Source organism: Pogona vitticeps, chromosome 2 (assembly GCF_051106095.1).
Source record: "Pogona vitticeps strain Pit_001003342236 chromosome 2, PviZW2.1, whole genome shotgun sequence".
In the NCBI taxonomy this organism is placed as follows: Eukaryota; Metazoa; Chordata; class Lepidosauria; order Squamata; family Agamidae; genus Pogona; species Pogona vitticeps.
Genome location: NC_135784.1, coordinates 211390572 through 211408379, shown reverse-complemented (window position 1 = coordinate 211408379; position 17808 = coordinate 211390572). Strand labels below are relative to the sequence as shown.

General features: G+C 39.9%; 1 protein-coding gene across 1 annotated transcript in view; it reads right to left on the bottom strand.

Annotated features, from left to right (window-relative positions):
- The window catches only part of LOC110077741 (atrial natriuretic peptide receptor 1), an 87693-nt gene extending 71960 nt beyond the window's left edge, over positions 1 to 15733 (bottom strand). Inside the window, exons 1-4 of the mRNA XM_078384084.1 lie at positions 15286 to 15733; positions 11773 to 11869; positions 3391 to 3523; positions 1669 to 1792 (exon numbers count right to left, since the gene is read on the bottom strand). Of these exons, the coding sequence (XP_078240210.1) occupies positions 1669 to 1792; positions 3391 to 3523; positions 11773 to 11869; positions 15286 to 15372 (441 nt within the window). The 5' untranslated portion in view covers positions 15373 to 15733. The remainder of the gene's footprint in view (positions 1 to 1668; positions 1793 to 3390; positions 3524 to 11772; positions 11870 to 15285) is intronic.
- Between the last annotated feature and the right edge of the window lie 2075 nt (positions 15734 to 17808).

Below are 17808 nucleotides of genomic sequence, written 5' to 3'. Positions count from 1 at the left end.
CAGCCTAAGCAGGGAGGCAGCTAGACTATAAAGCCAAAAATAAGATGCTCTCCAAAGAGAGACAAGAAAAACTTTTGATTTGTGCACTTTCTGTGAAACAATGCATTTTCCCCCAATTGTTATCTCATGAATTAAGGAAGGCATTCTTTCCTTGTAATGAATAGTGGCAGGTATTCCAGGACCCACTTAACTGCAGGAGCCCATTCTTATCTACTCAAAAGTAAACCTCACTGCTTTCAATGGAGCTGATTCCTAGGTATAAGATTGCAGCCTAAGAATGGAATTTTATCTAAAGAGTGTTTAAAGAGAGAATTTCTTGCACCTTTGTCTTTGATGTTCAACTTGTTCTGACGGCTAGTCCAGATTTTCTTTTTTTATTTTAAAAAAACCTCAAAAGAAGTCTATTTTAAGTCCTTTTATAAAACTCTAATTTCTCAGCTCCTGGACAGCTTCTGAAACTAAGGGTATAAAAAAAATAGAAAATAGATAGAGCATATAAATAGCTCCTACTTAGCCAAGCTAAGGTTGTTCCAATAAGAATTTCATATCACAAACTCATATTTCTCATATATTGAGAGAGAGAGAGAGAGCAAGAGCATATCTAAGCAGGGAAGCATATCTGAATAAAAATAAATCTTTAATAACAATCGGCTATAATTGAGTCCTCTTGGTGAACTCACAAATCTTCTCATCTTGACAATGAAGCCACAGAATCAGAAATCTGGGCACCATAAATTAGTCCCTACTTATTTCTGAAGGAGATAAAAAGACACCTTAGCATTTATAACTAGCATTGCTCTCCCTGTATAGCAGGTAGGAATCTGAAGTAAATAAAATAGTGGTGTAACTGCTAAATCCCTCATGGTTGAGGTGACATCTGAACACGGAATAGTGAAGATTTTAAAAAACAAAGAAAAAAACACATATTGTGGAAAGTTTGAGATGAATAAATTTACTTTCGAGTGAGTTTTCTTTGTATAATCCACCTCTTCAAAAATGCCATAATCCAAAAAAGTAGACTCTGTTCACAAAAACTCACACTGAAATATATTTCTTAATCTCAAAATTGCCACAATCCTCCCCCCCCCCCCGATTCTAAAACAAACCCATAGACCTACCACTCTAAAATATCAGTATGGGACTTTTTGGGTCACTGCACATCCTCCTAGCTCTTCAAGCAGAGGAAAGGAGAAGAAAACTCAAAAGAGATGTCCCTTCTGAAGCGTTAGGACTTAGCACTTTGAGATTGTCCTTTTTGAGATTTTAATATCTGTTACATTTAGCTAAAGTAAGGTCTCTCCTGTCCTTTCCTGGGCCAGCCAAACTACCAGACACAGCAAGAGAAATGGCTCTTTGAGGTAAAATGAAACCTGTGCACACCATAAAACTAGCCAGGTGCTTCCCAAGCAACCCCAAAGCCTTCAGAGACTGTTCCATTGTAGGTGTTCAGGCAAAATCCAGCTGTCAGTGCAGCTGGATTTTAGAAGAGAGGGGAGGGCACCATCTTATTTTTTGCCCCAGGCAGCCAAATGTCTCAGCCCAGTCCTTATCTTTTGACTTATCATTATTGCCGAACTGCTGTTGCCACTGTCCCTTCTGAAAGCAGCTCCCACATGTTTTCCGGGCTATATAGCTCAGAGATCTCAAAATCTTGCCTTTGGTACTAACCATGAATGCCAAGGGACAGGAATGAATGTTTGCATGATGGACACAGCAGTTCTCTCCATTAGCATCCTTCCAGTTGGGTGGGCACTCCTGATCTTCACAGAAACTCTTAGCAGCAGCTGCATCTCTTAAAAAAAAGAGTTTTTAAAGGAAGACAGAAGGATTCCTTGAAATCAATGTGCATTTCTACATTAACTTTTAAAAGCTGGAAGGTGTATGTGGCGTTCACCCTAAGTTATGCATTATTCATAAGTTATATGCTAATGTGGTTGTGAGGCGGGGCCAAAGGGGCTGCTGAAGAGGCGGAGCCTGGGAGAGAAGTTCAGTCTGAGTCAGGGAGAGCTAGAGAAGAGGATAGTTTTGGGGGTTTGAGGCAGAGAGTGTGTGTTGAAGGAGTGATTAGTCAAGAGTATGACCTGTATTGATTAACAGAGAAGAGATTAAAGTAAAATATTGAAGCTTTGTGTAACTTTAAGAATGTGCTTAAGAATTATTCTGGAAACCAAATATAATCAATAAACCTGTTTCTGTTTAAAAGTTCAGTACTGGATGGACCTTAGTCTTTCATAAGAAATATACGTTTATAAAGAGATCAACCGGCGGCAGTGTGTCAAGAGGCTTGTTGGGATACCTTCGTGAGCTCTGGGTTTGGTGAAACAAGCAAGGGCCATGGGGTATTTATTTATTTATTTATTTATTTATTTATTTATTTATTTATTTATTTATTTATTTATTTATTTATATCCCGCCTATCTGATCGGATCAGGACCACTCTAGGCGGCTAACAACATAAAAGTACAATAAAATTGATATATAAAAGAATTGTTAGATAGTAAAACATTACACAAAGTGGGGGAAACAATAAGAGAGGGAAAAAAGGGCATCAGGAATTATCTGATGGGAAGGCCTGCCGAAACATTCATGTTTTTAATTTATTCTTAAATATACCCAGCGAGGGAGCAGCGTGAATCTCAGGAGGTAGGTTGTTCCAGGAGCCACCACTGAGAAGGCCCGATTTCTTGTCTTTTCCTTCTTAGGCTCCTCAGCCTCACCTCCTGGCTCGCACGAGTGACACGGGTAGATCTTGGTGGGAGTAGGCGTTCTGCCAGGTATCGAGGTCCTAAACCGTTTAGGGCTTTGTACGTAAGCATCATTACTTTGAAGTCGGGTAAACGTCACAGTGTACATTAGTAGGGATTTAAAACATATATTGTACAAACAAATCTCCCTGAAGGATTTTGCCTGTCTTCCCCAAGGAGGCAAATCAGTCTCTATGCCATACAACTTTCACATATTGGTTCTCAAATATAATCTGCTTGTACTTATGTAGGTTTTCTTGTTTAAAATGTCCATAAAATATGTTGAAATATATATATATGAGCTCCAGTACCCTGTTTGCAACCATGGAGACAGAGGGAAAGGAAGAGTAGTCCATCTTAACTTCCCAGCTGAAGCACCCCAGAAATGAAGGAGAGAGGAAGGTCAACTGTTGTAGGGGATCCATTCCCTGTGTTGCAACAATACTATTCTACTGAAACCACTCAAAGTTGTGGCCTTTTATTCTCTGGCAATAAATTTATCCAGCAGTAAACTTGTTAAACTGTTAATGATGGTTTATGATTTTCTTTGGAGTCACTAGGTACCATGCCTGATCATTGAGGTTAGCGTGCAAATTTTCCTGAAGCAAGAACACAATTAATACAATCTTGTATGCATGTTTTTCACCTGTGGGAAAAGATTCCATTCTCCACAGCATAGTGGTAAAAGGGATCCAAAGCAAAGACTGCATAGACAACATCAAAGGTCTCTCCACTTATGATCTTTTCTGGAGGCCTCTGAACCCAAGCCATCTCTAGACCTAAAAATAAAGCAGAACCATGAGTCAAGGATGCATAGATCAACCCTGGGTCAACCTTTCATAGCCTTTAGCTCAAAAACTTGGGGTGTGTGTGATGGAATCAGCAATATAGTCTGCATGTCATATGGGCCTAAAATGCTCTTTTTGGGTGAGGGGCAGATGAGCGCAATTAAAGGAGCAATGCCTCCTCAGTTTCCCCAAAGGGTAGTAACACTTTTGCTTATGGATTTCCATATTTGAGGTACACATTAGGAAAGATTTCGTGCAGGGCTTTGGATACCACATCTAATTTTGTTCCCCTTTGTATCAAAACCCTTTTATATATTTGAGTGTTTTTGTTGGCATTGCTTGGTTAATACTGCTACCATTCCAGCAATAAAAGTGGCTGATTGATTATAGACAAATCAGCAACAGAAGAGCTGCTATACACAACATTTTTTTCTTGATTTATAGGTGAGACTCTTCTATATCCTTCACTTTTAAAAAAACCAATAAATTCTGGGAAACTGGAAATGAGATTCTGTCCAAAAATATCTAACTGTCACAACTCAGACAAAAACACTTGATTACCAAGATACAACTGTATTGGATGTAACAATGACAGTGAAATGCGAAACAAAGAATTGAGAAATTGGGTATTTCCCAGGAAGGATGGCCAGAAAAGAAGACAAAATGGATGCATATTTGCATGTGCTGATATTTGTGTACAACAAGCAAATTTAGAAATCATTTTTCTGTATTATTTTTAATATTGTAAGAGAGAATTCCAAGAATCATAGAATCATGAAGTTGGAATGGGCCTATAAGGCCATCAGGTCCAACTCCCTGCTCAATGCAGGAAAACAATCAAAGGATATTTGCCAAGTGGTTGTCTAAGTTTCTCTTGAAAGCCTCCAGTGTTGGATCATTTCTCGAGGTAACTGGTTCCATTGTCATACTACTCTAATAGTTAGGAAGTTTTTTCTGATATTCAACTGAAATCTGGCTTCCTGCAACTTGAGCCCATTGGCCTGCACTCTGGGATGATAGATAACAGATCCTGCCGCTCCTCTGAATGACAACTTTTCAAGTATTTGAAAAGTGTTATCATATCTCCCCTCAGTCTTCTTTTCTCAAGGCTAATTATGCTCAATTCTTTAAGTCTTTCATCATAAGACTTGGTTTCCAGCCCCCTGATATTCTGTGTTGCCCTCTGAACTTGTTCCAATTTCTCAGCATCCTTCGTGAACTGTGGTGTTTAGACACTGCACTCAAGATGAAGCCTAACCAGTGCCGAATAGAGGTGAACTAGTTCCTTGCGGGATTTGAGGACTGTACTTCTGTTAACAGAGCCTAAAATAGTATTTGCATTTTTGTAGCCACATCACACTGTTAGCTCATATCCAGCTTGTGATCTACAATGACTCGAAGATCCATTTCACTTGTAGTCTTGCTGAGCCATGTATCCCCCATCTTTTAACTGTTTGTCTGGTTTCTTTTTCCTAGGTCCAGTACTTTGCACTTATCCCTGTTGAATTTCATTCTGTTGTTTTCAGCCCAGTGCTCAAGCCTATCTAGATAATTTTGAATTTTGTTTCTGTCTTCCAGGGTGTTAGCTATTCCACGTTAATCTTATTATTGACCCCCATCTATTGAACGTTAATCTTATTATTGACCCCCATCAAAAAGTTTGGTCTGTTCCTCTTACTGTGCATAAGGGTTCATCTATCTTTACCTCTTTACTTGTGTCTCCCTCCACCCTTTCAATTCAGTTTAAAGCCCTCCTGATGAAGTTCTTCATGCTATGGCCAAACATATTATTCCCAGTCCTTATGAGGTGAAAGCCATCTCTTGCTAGCAGTCCATCTTCCAGGAAACTTAGCCCATGGTCCCAAAAACCAAATCCCTCACTTTTGACACCACCTTCATAGCCAGTCATTCACCCGGAGTGTTTTTCCTTTCCAAGTTCTAGTAGGCTGGATGAGAAAAGTATCTGGGCTCTCCAAAGTCCTTAAGTTTCCTTCCCAGAGCTTCAAAGTCTTTGACGTTGCTCTTGGCTGTGTCGTTTCTTCTCACATGGATGAGAAAGAAACGATATGTATCCATGGATTCTGTGAGTGATGTCAATCCTGTCACATCCCTAATCTATGCTCCAGGGAGGCAGCATATCTGGTGGGTCCATGGATCTTCCCAGCATACTTCAGTTTCAATCCCATGCAGTAGGGAGTCTCCTATTACAAGTACTCTTCTAGTCCTCTTTTTGTAGGGTGGGGGTTCAGTTTCTGTGCTTAGTTGAGTTTCAGTCCCTCTTGTGTACTCCTGTAAGGTCTCCCTTTTGACTTCACTTGCTGTCTGCCAGACTCCCCATCAAGAACCTAAAAGCAGTTTTGCAGTTCCACCAGTAAATATAGTAAAGGTAAAGGTTCCCCTTGACAATTTGTCCAGTCGTGTCCAACTCTAGGGGACGGTGCTCAACACCGTTTCCAACCCATAAAGCTAGCGTTTGTCTGAAGACAATCTTCAGTGGTCATGTGGCCAGCGTGACTAGACATGGAACGTCACTACCTTCCCACCATGGTGGAACCTATTTATCTACTTGCATTTTGCATTTTGCATGCTTTTGAACCACTAGGTTGGCGGGAGCTGGTTCAAGCAATGGGGGCTCATTCCGACGCATGGATTCGATCTTACGATTGCAGGTCTTTTGATCTTGCAGCGCAGAGGCTTCTGTGGTTTAACCCACAGCGCCACCACGTCCCCATGCCAGTAAATATAGCCTTCTCCTTTTGCTCCTAACTGTGACTCTTTTCCATGGATCTTCCTCCACTATGATTGCTCTCTCCTCAGCATTGTCCTCCTCTGCCTTCCCTTGTTCCTCTTTCACTTCCAATGTCTCCATTGATTGCTGCTCAAGAGTTCTGGCAATGTGTAGTTCATCTTCCCTCACAGCCTTAGGTATGGCTACTCACTGTTCCAGTTCTCTCATCCATCATGAGGAGGATTGGGGCCAGATTACCTGAATGATTGTTCAGCTGCTCTCACTAACCGATCATGGGTAAATTTAAAACCCCTGCACTCTTTTCTTATGGCTCACCACCTTTCAGCCAGACTTGGACTGGACAGTCCTTAAAATAAAGGCTACGTCAAACAGAAGACTATGTTGTATAAGGCAGGACACATGACCTCCCTGTCGCCAGAGATGAGCAAAGGCCTTTTGCATCATGAGATGATCAAAAGAAGTGTTAAAAGTGTTAAAAAGCACGTCTATGTTGGCCCTTTTGAAGCAGGCTGTGTGCGGTCTAAATAGCGTTGCTTAAGGTCAGGTGGAGGTGTGATACATCATTTGGTGTGATCTTCATATGGACCTCAAGCTATCCAGCTTAATCCAGATCCTTCCACTGTCAATTTCCAGTAACATGAAGTGACTTAATAAATGAGCCACTTCAAGATGTCAGCAAATTGAATATTTCCTCTGCTCCTCTGCGAAGCAGCAGGAAAGTGAAATTATTTTTCTTGCCTTTGGTAGATCATCCACTAACATCCTGCACCACTTAGATTAATTTAAAAAAATTATTTGCCTTGCATCTTGTGCTGCACAAGAAACTGTCCACAGCCATAGTTTTAATCAGCACTTCATGCAAGACAAGTATTTTTTAAAATTAATCTAGGTTTTGCAGCACAACAGCAATGGTCTATCAGAGGCAATTAATAATAATAATAATAATAATAATAATAATAATAATAATAATAATAATAATAATAATAATAATAATAATAATAATAATAATGATGATGATGATGATGATGATGATGATGATGATGATGATGATGATGATGATGATGGGTACGGGGTGTTCTGAGGACAGATTAGTTTGCTCTAGTGGTTACAGCATCTGGTAGTCAGAAAAAAGGGCAAACCAATCTGTTCCCACACCATACCAAACAGTGGGACAAATGCATGTCTGATCAATCCCTTGGTTTGCATACCTCACTTCTAGTATTCCCCACTAATGTTTTTTTTCCCTTTTGCACTCTGATAAAATTGCTTTTTATAGTTAGCTATAAAGACAGTTGAAAGGGTGGCTCTCCATGGCATTTAATATAGATTAAAATCTCACAATTCTAATCTCCCATGGTGATGACTATACCCTATACGTTTCTAAAAAAATAAATCCCCAAAGTTCCTTTTCTCCTTACAACTGTCCCTTAATTAGAAGTTTCTTTCCTTGCATTTAAAATCACTGACTAAATGGTTCTTGTTCAAATTTTACAGTCCTCCTTAATTATCCTTAATTAATCACTTCTTTTCATTTCAGGAGGAGCATTTTGTCATTGTCTTGTTTTATTTGTTCATGTTTGCAATTTTTAATGCTGCTACTGTATCAACAATAAATAAAAAGCTCCTGCTGGTAAAAATTAATTTGAAAGTAAGCAGTTATAATTGCTAGTAATTAAAGAAAGTAATTAACTCTCAGTCAATGCAAGAAATAGGAAATGACTGTTGTTGTTGTTTAGTCGTTAAGTCATGTCCGACTCTTTGTGACCCCATGGACTAGAGCACGCCAGGCCCTCCTATCTTCCACTGCCTCCCGGAGTTCGGTCAAATTCATGTTGGTAGCTTCGATGACACTGTCCATCCATCTCGTCCTCTGTCGTCCCCTTCTCCTCTTGCCCTCACACTTTCCCAACATCAAGGTCTTTTCCAGGGAGTGCTCTCTTCTCATGACATGGCCCAAAGTATTGGAGCCTCAGCTTCAGGATCTGTCTTTCCAGTGAGCACTCAGGGTTGATTTCCTTCAGAATGGATAGGTTTGTTCTCCTTGCAGTCCAGGGGACTCTCAAGAGCTTCCTCCAGCACCACAATTCAAAAGCATCAATTTTTCGGCAGTCAGCCTTCTTTATGGTCCAGCTCTCACTTCCATGCATCACTAGTGGAAAAACCATAGCTTTGACTATGCAGACCTTTGTCAGCAAGGTGAAGCCTTTGCTTTTTAAGATGCTGTCGAGGTTTGTCATCGCTTTCCTCCCAAGAAGCAGGCGTCTTTCAATTTCGTAGCTTCTATCACCATCTGCAGTGATCATGGAGCTCAAGGAAGTAAAATCTGTTACAGCCTCCATGTCTTCCCCTTCTATTTGCAAGGAGGTGATGGGACCAGTGGCCAAATGAGTACCTAGCTCACTGGGGGGGGGCAATGTGCAGCCTGCATGATTAACTTGTAAACTGCTCAGATGGTGCTTGAAACATTATGGGTTGGTATATAAGTAGCACACTTTGCTTTTGCTTTGATGTTGAGCTTCAGACCACTCTTTGAAATGACTAGTCAAAGAGACATCTAGCTTGCTATTAAAGGGCGGAGTAAGGAGGAAGTTACTAACTAAAGGGACAATAAACTCCAAAAGACTCAGTAGCATTCTGCTAGTATGCACATAAATGAGTATACACAGAAATTGTTAATACCTTGTGCCAGGGAAAATATAGGGAGACAACACAAGAAACCTTAGAAGGCAGTAAGGCTGTCACTAGATGGCCCAATTATGCTGGTCTGCTCTGGATCATGGTAACTTGGGGCAATAGTATGTCATTTGGAGCAATTATTGCATCCACATGCAAAAACTGATCATACCACACTTCAGTCAACTCTGTTTAGTACAATCTAGACAGATATTTTCCATTAAAGGGAAAGAAAAGAAACCAACAAAGATCCCCCACCTGTCACCCCCTCTGTGGTTTGCTTAAGCCACTTAATGATCTTGAGAAATGGGAAGCTTCCTTGATGCTTGCCTGTACAGGGAAAGGGAGAGGAAGTTTTCCATTTCTTTTTAATTGTTGTTAACACATTTGCAAACCTTTGAAAGGGCTTTTTGAATGTACTATGTCAACAAAGGGACAGCCTACCAGCTGCTTCGGTTCAATCTCAGCAATTTACACACTGAAACTGAACCAAAATGGAGTAATCCTACCTGGACCAAAAAAAAAAGTAGACTAGACTTAGGGACCCACTAAGGTGTGAGTGGCCAACAATCAGGGGGAGGCTGGTTTGCAATTGTCGTATGGTCATTGGAAAAAGAACTGAACCAGCCCACCCCCAACTTGTACCAAACTGCAAGAGAAATGCCCATTCGCTGAGAATGATATCACCAGGAATTCTCTACAATAACTGATTAAAGAAAATATTCCATTCTGGTTTCATGGTTAATACAGAACTCAGTCTAAAGGGTATCGTTGGAAGAGTTCAAACATTCCTGGAGCTACCACCAGGCGACATCATGGTCATCTTGAGAAATGCAGATAGTGATTTGACTGGCTTCATATATATTGCAGTAATAATACAAACATCTTTTCCCCCCTGCAAACAACATCTAGAAAGTTTTATCCATAACAAAATGTCTTCCTCCTGAAATTACAAGAGAAATTTATTGTGTTTGCATTGCTTATAAAGGCAAGCAAATATTAGATATTGCAGTTGGTCGTGGAATACATCATTCAGGCTGCCGATATCAGATGATAAATAAGATAAATACATGTTGGCCAACCTGTAGACTGCTTAAATGTGTACAGACATAAAACTGTTCTCTCACAGTACTAGTAATCCAGTGTCTTGCATAGTAGCTCGCATTTGAATGTCACCCTTGAAAGGCTTGGTCCTATACTGGACATTTTCAGATGAATTTGTCACAAGTAGATTAAAAGCCATTTGTTTCATTCTTTCATAATAAAACAAGATGATCTGTCAGTTTGCCTTGGTTATGTTCCCCCCCCACTTTGAATTATTATTTAAAGGAAATATTTATAGACAAGTTTTCAATAATTATACAAGTTTTTGAGACTCAATAGAAACATGTTTTATACGTACATTTTTCAGCCAGTGATTCAGTTTTGAAGGCACCAGGCAGAGGCATGCCAAAGCTGGTGTGTTTGTGTGTCTGCGTGTGTGTTTGAAATAACTGCTATCACACTGAATGATTCCAAATAACAAAGCATGAAAAGATCAGTAGAGGAGCTCTCTAGATTAGCTTGGATCTAGTGCAACTTGAACTTGCCACATCTGACGACAGCAGTATTAACTTGAAAACAATGGATAATTTTGTAGTCCAATCCTACTTGCTTGGAATAACCATTGAAACTGATGCATAAGAAATTATGACATGACCCTCAAACAATATTAAATATTTAGCTACATAGGTTATGATCCTCAAACAATATTAAATATTTCTTGAATTTAGGGGGAAAAGATGTTCCTACTGGGTGCACTGCTTTTCATTTTCTAATGTAAATTGGTAGCCTGTCCTCTTTTTTTTATAATGACCTGAGAGCAGCCCCAAGTGTATGAGGTTTTTTCATGAAGTGGAGAGGAGGAATTTGGAGCCCTCTAAATAAAAGGGTTTTGCATTGCAGCTCCTATTAATCCTCACCCCTAGCTATGCTGGCTAAAACTAATGGGAGGTGCAGTTCAACAACATCTGAAGGGCCACACTTTGCCCATCCCTTCTTGGAAAGTATGAATGCATTGTATTCATTTATTTATATACCTTTATTCTATATGGTCCAAATGCATTGGGGCTTATTTTCAGGGGATGTTTTATTTTTTCATGTACAACTATCTACATTTATTCAGATACAGTCATGCCATCTTCTTCTGGTTGCTGCACAAGGGTGGATGGCAGGGTTTTCACTTAACTAGGGCTTTTGGGGGTTAGGACTTATATTACGAGCATCCTGAAAAATCATACTAGGGCTTATTTTCAGGTTAGGTCTTATTTTCGGGGAAACAGGGTATATTATGCACATATGTTACACACAACACAGAAACAAAATATTGGGTGGTGTCAATCCATCTATCCATCCATCCGTCCGCCCATCCGTCCATGTTTAAGAAGTCTTTCTGCTGTTCATACATAAGCTGTTTCTTGCAACAACAAAAGCAACAACAACCAATTATCTGCATCAGAGAGGTAGACATACAGCAAATGTGACTGCAGTGGGAATTGTGGGGCTGCTGTATAATGGAGCTCCACAGGAATGGATGGAGCCTATTCATTGGAATGTTAGACAGTACAAATTTCTGGCAAGCAATCATTCTTAAGTACTTTCATGCGTGCTGGTTACTTTCCACCATTTAATTTGCCTAGAAATAGATTCTACTGCTGACTCACATATTTGCTGCAAGATACAAGACTGGAAATGCATTAAGAATCATCTTGATTACTTAAACTTCTTTCCAGTCTATTGCACCTGTAGGTGGCTGTAAAGAAAAAAGAGAGTCACTCACCTCCGCAGTCCAGCATATTGTACTCGTCTGGTTTCTCCAAGGGCCAGCAGTCATAATCCGTATTATCCAAATCATGCCATGCCTTCACCACAACAATCTGCCACAGAAACAAACACATGGGAGGGCTATTGTGTTCATATACATGCTTGTATGAAAGGGCAGTTCTTTTAAAAACGCACAGCACATTTTCCATTTCCATAATTGCCGTTTTAGAAGAATACCATAAAGGCACACAAAATGAGGCACCATTAAAGAGGTGCTTGATGGGCTGATTCTATGTGAAACCTGATCAGGATGACAACCAATGTGGTGTAGCAGTGTGCTGTGTTAGGAGGCAAGAAACATGGGTTTAAAACAGCCCACCTGGCATTTGACCTTGGGTTTTTGCATTTGCTCAGCCTGACCTCCTTCACAGGTTTATTAGGATAAAGTGAGGAGGAAGGGAACAATTTACCACCTTGTTAGAGGAAAGGAAGGATATAACTGTAAAAAGCAAACAAACATATGTCAAAATCCATGTGGCCTTCAGCCACAAGCCATGCTGATTCCCTAACAGACACATAGCAGATGGTGAGGAACTGTGCAGCTGAACAGAGGGGAAATACTTCAAACATGAGAAAGATACATAATACATACAGCACTTCCCCAAAAATAAGACAGGGTCTTATATTAATTTTTGCTCCAAAAATGCATTAGGACTTATTTTCAGGGGATGTTTTATTTTACAGTCATGCCATCTTCTGGTTGCTGCACAATGCTTCACAATGGTGGAGGATGGGAATTCACTTAACTAGGGCTTATTTTTGGGGTAGGGCTTATATTACAAGCATCCTGAAATACCATACTAGGGCTTATTTTTAGGTTAGGTCTTATTTTGGGGGGAAACAGGGTATATGTATGCTTTTAATGATTGATTCTGCTTTTGTTGCATTTCTTGGCAGAATGTGAAATTTTGGCTTAAAAACCTCTAGCTACACAGTGAGAAATAGTTAAGGGATCTACAGAGCATAATTAGCTTCAGGTCTCCGCACAGTAGACTCTTATGTTGTTTGTTCTCATCAGCATTTACTGTCTCAATAACTCACTCAGAGACATGGGTAAGAGAAAGAATAAAAAGTCCCATTTACTCACAGTTTTTAATAGATAAAAAACAACACATTGTAAAAAAATACTGGTTACATGAACAGACTTTAACTGGCTACATGGCTACATACTAACTGTAGGCTAATGAACAGCAGACTCACATAACTGACTATATGACTGGAAAAGAGCTGGAAAAGGCTTTTGAGTAAAGAGGCATGGCTGTCTTCAAAATCGGAGACAGAAGGAACATTTGGTTGCTGCTGGATTGATTGACAGTCACCCCCTGTCCAGAAGGGTCCCTCCCAGCCGAAACCTTTTAAAGGCATAAATCAAAGGTTGCAATAATTCCAACAGATTTTTGACAAATACTGTTTTCTGTATTTCTTGTACTCATCAAAACAGCACACTGGGTATGTTTGAAGTTCCTGTGAAGATGCACTCTCAGGGCTGTAGCATCTCATTTCTTTATCTCTCTTTATTTAGCTCAGGGGTAAAGAGCTTCCTCGTGTTGAGGAAACACTCTGGATTACGCAACCTCCCCAGAGGCCACAATGCTCCTGAAACTCAGTGGCTGCTATCACAGCTGCCAGTCAAATTCACCTGCAAATACAGCAGCTCTCTGTGGGGTAGGAAAGTGGCAGAGTGACTTCCTGCAGACTGGCAATGCAGGAGGGGAAGGGAGGGGAAGGGAGAGGAGGGACCAAATCTTGGGGTGATGGCAAGACAGGAATGCAAAACCTCGTAATGAAGACATATGAATATGGAGCATTTGTTCCCCATGTCTTTCCTAACTGGTTCCATCTGATTATGTAGGTGTTGTAGAGGGGGTATATATACACAGGGGTATATATACTCTTTCTGCAGGCTCTTCTCTTTTTCTCTCTCCTCTTCTGACCTCCATGTGATGGAAGCAGGAAATGATGATCCCACAGAAGGGGAGAGAACACCAAAACCATACCCGGGATGTCTTACAAAGTTGTTATAGTTTGTAAAGGATAGCATTTTGCTATCTTGCACAAAGGTACAGTAATTCTGGACGCCTTTGATCAGGGTAAGATGAAAATTCTCGCCTGATGTGGAAGACAGGATGGCACCATCTCCTGTTCCCCACTAATAAGTATGATCAGAATTCCAGACAAAATTTACCTCAGGGCAAACATCCTGCCCCATACCAGAGAACATAAAGGTAGCCTAGGTGGTAAAGGGCACACATAACTGTACTGTCCAATACCTTACCCTAAACATAGAATCTGTACCCTGAGGCATCCACTCACTCTTCCTAACAACAAGGCTGATTCTGCTTTCATAATGCTGACATTACTTCAGAAATTCAGTCATGGAGCAAACATTGAATTTGAAACTGTAATTAATGAATGATTTAAACACACACTATAACATTTTTTCATCCAAGGTCATTCCCTGAGCATATGTAAACAAACTAACTCATGGTTCAAACAACTTATCCTAAACTAATTGTTTCTCTCATTGTTGCCATTCAGTTGCCATTCTTGTGAAGTGGCTACAGATTTCTGACTATGACTTAGCTCTTAATTAAACAGAACATATCATCAACACCATTTTACATCACATCATATGTATGAAACCCAACAAGAGAAGTACTGTGTGTTAAGAACTGTAGAAGCCCTCTATATGGTTTGGTCTTAAGACACAAACTACAAGAAAATGTCCAAAATAAGACAGAAGAAAAGAATTCTTCAGTTTAATATAATTTGGAAGAAATAAGATGGCTAAAATGCTACACACAGACAAGCCAAATAATAAGAGGTTATAACAATTTCTCTGCAGTAGCAGAACACAAATGGGTAGCCCAGACATTTGTTGGATCTACTGTTATTATGATTTCTGCCCTCACAAGCAAAACATACACAGACCTAGAGGCACTATATTGTTTTTATTGTCTACATGATGTTGATGGGGCATTGTGTTATTTGTATAGTTATTTGCTATTTGGTTAATATGTCACATCCTTATAAAGTATTATTTTGTATAGTAGAACTGTTCTTTATTGCTTCCAATGCCACCATTTAGTTATGTAGGACATGATCCTCAAACAATATTAAATATTTATATTTATTACTGAGGTTTTTTTCCAGAATGAAACATTTCAACTAATGCTTAGAACTCTCAATCAATGGGACTTCAAAATACTTGATATTGGCTGATTCACAGTCATATTCACTAATTTTTTTTAAAATTTCTTTTTTGGTGTGCAAGCAGTTTAAATTTTTAATCATGTTTGCCATTATTACCTTATCCACATTATAGATCAATATTACCTGATACTGCTGTTTATTTTTGCTTTTAGTTATTTATTTTGCAGACAAAATGTTTGCTTTTGGAAGTATCACTGATAAGCAAGAGTTTCTATTACAGTGGTGCATAATAAAGATCCAGATGAAAATTACCTACCAGTAAAATGAGGAAGATAGGGAGCTCACGGCCAAATGATGCGGTAGCTCTCATAATCCTGGAACCCGAATCAAGACAAGCAGGCATGCTTCCTCTTTAGGTGTCCTACAGTTGCTGCAACTGTATCTCCCCCTCTCTTTGTTATTTTCCTTCCCCACTGTGTGAAGAAAATTATGGAGAGTGTCCCCAGCATATGACTCCAGCAAGAGGAGCACAGCCTTGCCTTCAGGTCTCTCTCTCTCTCTCTCTGACTGTACACATGACTTTTTTGTGCTCATCACCACCTGTGGTAAGAATAATAAAAAGACAATAAGCAGACAGACAGACAGACAGACACACAGACACACAGACACACACACACACACACACACATTCCCTATGCTCATTGGCCTCAAGTCTTTTCAATGTGTTTGAAATGTTGAGTGTTCCTGCTTGAAAAATCAAGATTGGGCACATGCAAGGAAACCGAGGCCTGCATTTAAAAAACGAAACTCTGATTGGGCTTCGCATTAATGTTTTCTTCATGCGGATGTTGGACTTTCCAGGTTCTAGGGCTGGTATTAATAAGTAGGTATGGCTATATCAGTTTAAGTCCTGTGAACTAAGACAGGTGTTGATCAACATCCTAGATACTGCAGCTCGAGCCTATGCACTGTTTTGCATTCGCAAAAAAATTTATTGCTGCTCCACATGACAATGTAGAATGACTTCCAGCTAGGGATGGGAAAGAATGCCATTCAGTTCACATGTCAATACCAATGCAGCAAATGTGCATGTTCTTAGTCGGAACATTATGCCCATCAGTATTTCTACTTCTCTGGATTTTGAGATGCGCTTTTCTGAACAACAATGAAATGTGTACAAAAATGTACATATTGTACAAAAATATGTGCAAAACATTGCATATGGTTAAGAGGAAGTGAACACAAAATGCATATATTAGTAGAAGGAACATACACAAAAGCATTTGATACAGGAAAAAGATTGCAAATATTGGGCAAAAACCTGCCATTTAACTCTGTGCCAGCATAACCTGGATGGGGCTTTGAAACCTTTCAATTTAAAGTAATTAAAAGCTTTCTATCCTGCTGCTTCTAGATTCTGAGGCTCCCAAAGGCTCCCTTTCACCCTGGGGAAGCTTCGGAACACCCATACAAAAACTGGTTCTGGAATCATTACATATTTTAAAGAGGAAAGTATTCTACAACAGGTTATAACACATTATAATTAGAATTATAAGTCTGAAAATGTGCTGTGGATTCTGCTATGACCCCAGAAATTGGTCCAATGTGCCCCACTCTCAAATGGATAGACTTTAACAGGCCTGTGACGCCTGTGCCCTGTCCCACCTGTGTTCTTCAGTATCAGTTCCCACCAGCCTCATCTGGCATGACCAATAGGAAGAGATTATGGGAGATGCATCATCTGAGGGCCATGGGTTACCCACCCCTACTCTGTAATCTAGTTGGCATCCTAGATACAGAGCATACGCATGCAGATGCATGAGGTTATTGCCTGGGAGGAACTGTAGAAACAATGCAATTATGAATGCAATGAAAGATTTCTGCAAAAGGAGCAGATTGGTAGTGATTGTAGTTTAGTAAGCAGAGCACAATGCCTGAACACTTTCCATTTGGGCCTTTTTCTCCTCTCCTCCCTGATATGTCAGCCTCAGTACTGACATTGTAGCTTAGATAAATCATAGTTTCCTGTTATATCTGAACACAATAATTGTACTTTAACCTTAGATTCTTGACCAGGATCTGATTTAAACGTTATTCTGTCCAGATGGAGTTACAGGAATGCAGCACAAGGAAGCAATTCCAAAAATGTAATGAATATTTAGAATTTTACTCAATCTCATTAATTCTATGAGTTGAGCAATGCTGGGACTCCGCACTCAGGCTTTCTGCAGCACCAACATTCCCCTACTTACAGCAAAAATGAGTCCCCAGCCACTGCCACCCCTCTTCCTCGTCTCTCTCCTTCTACTTTTCACCTGTTCTGTGCACGAAACTGCCATATTATAGACAGCTCAATTAATTCTACATAGGGAATATGCCATTCTGCAAAAATGATAGTGAAACATCTGAGGAATCTCACAAGATTTCCTGCAAGGCTTTGGGGAGTGGGAATCTCCCACAGGAAAATATCAATGTGAGGAGGGAAACGGTGTTTCCTCCCTTGATCTCTCCCCAACAGATACAGACAGTAAGACTCACATTCCTGCCACCTTCCATGATGACTGGTACTTGATTATGGCTTGGGAAATAAAGTCTCCTGTATTTCGTCTGTGAACTTGAAATGCAACAAGTAAACAATTTTTATTATCTCTTCACGTTATAAAATCATATATAGCTTATGAATTCCTCAGACTTTTTACTCCACTATAAAACTCAAGGTAACTTGACTTCTAAGATATCCTGTATGAAGAATTAGTGTAGGGAAATCGCCCCAGAGGGAGACTGCAGATTAAAAAAAAAAAAGCAAAGTGCGCCGCTTATATACCGCCCCATAGTGCTT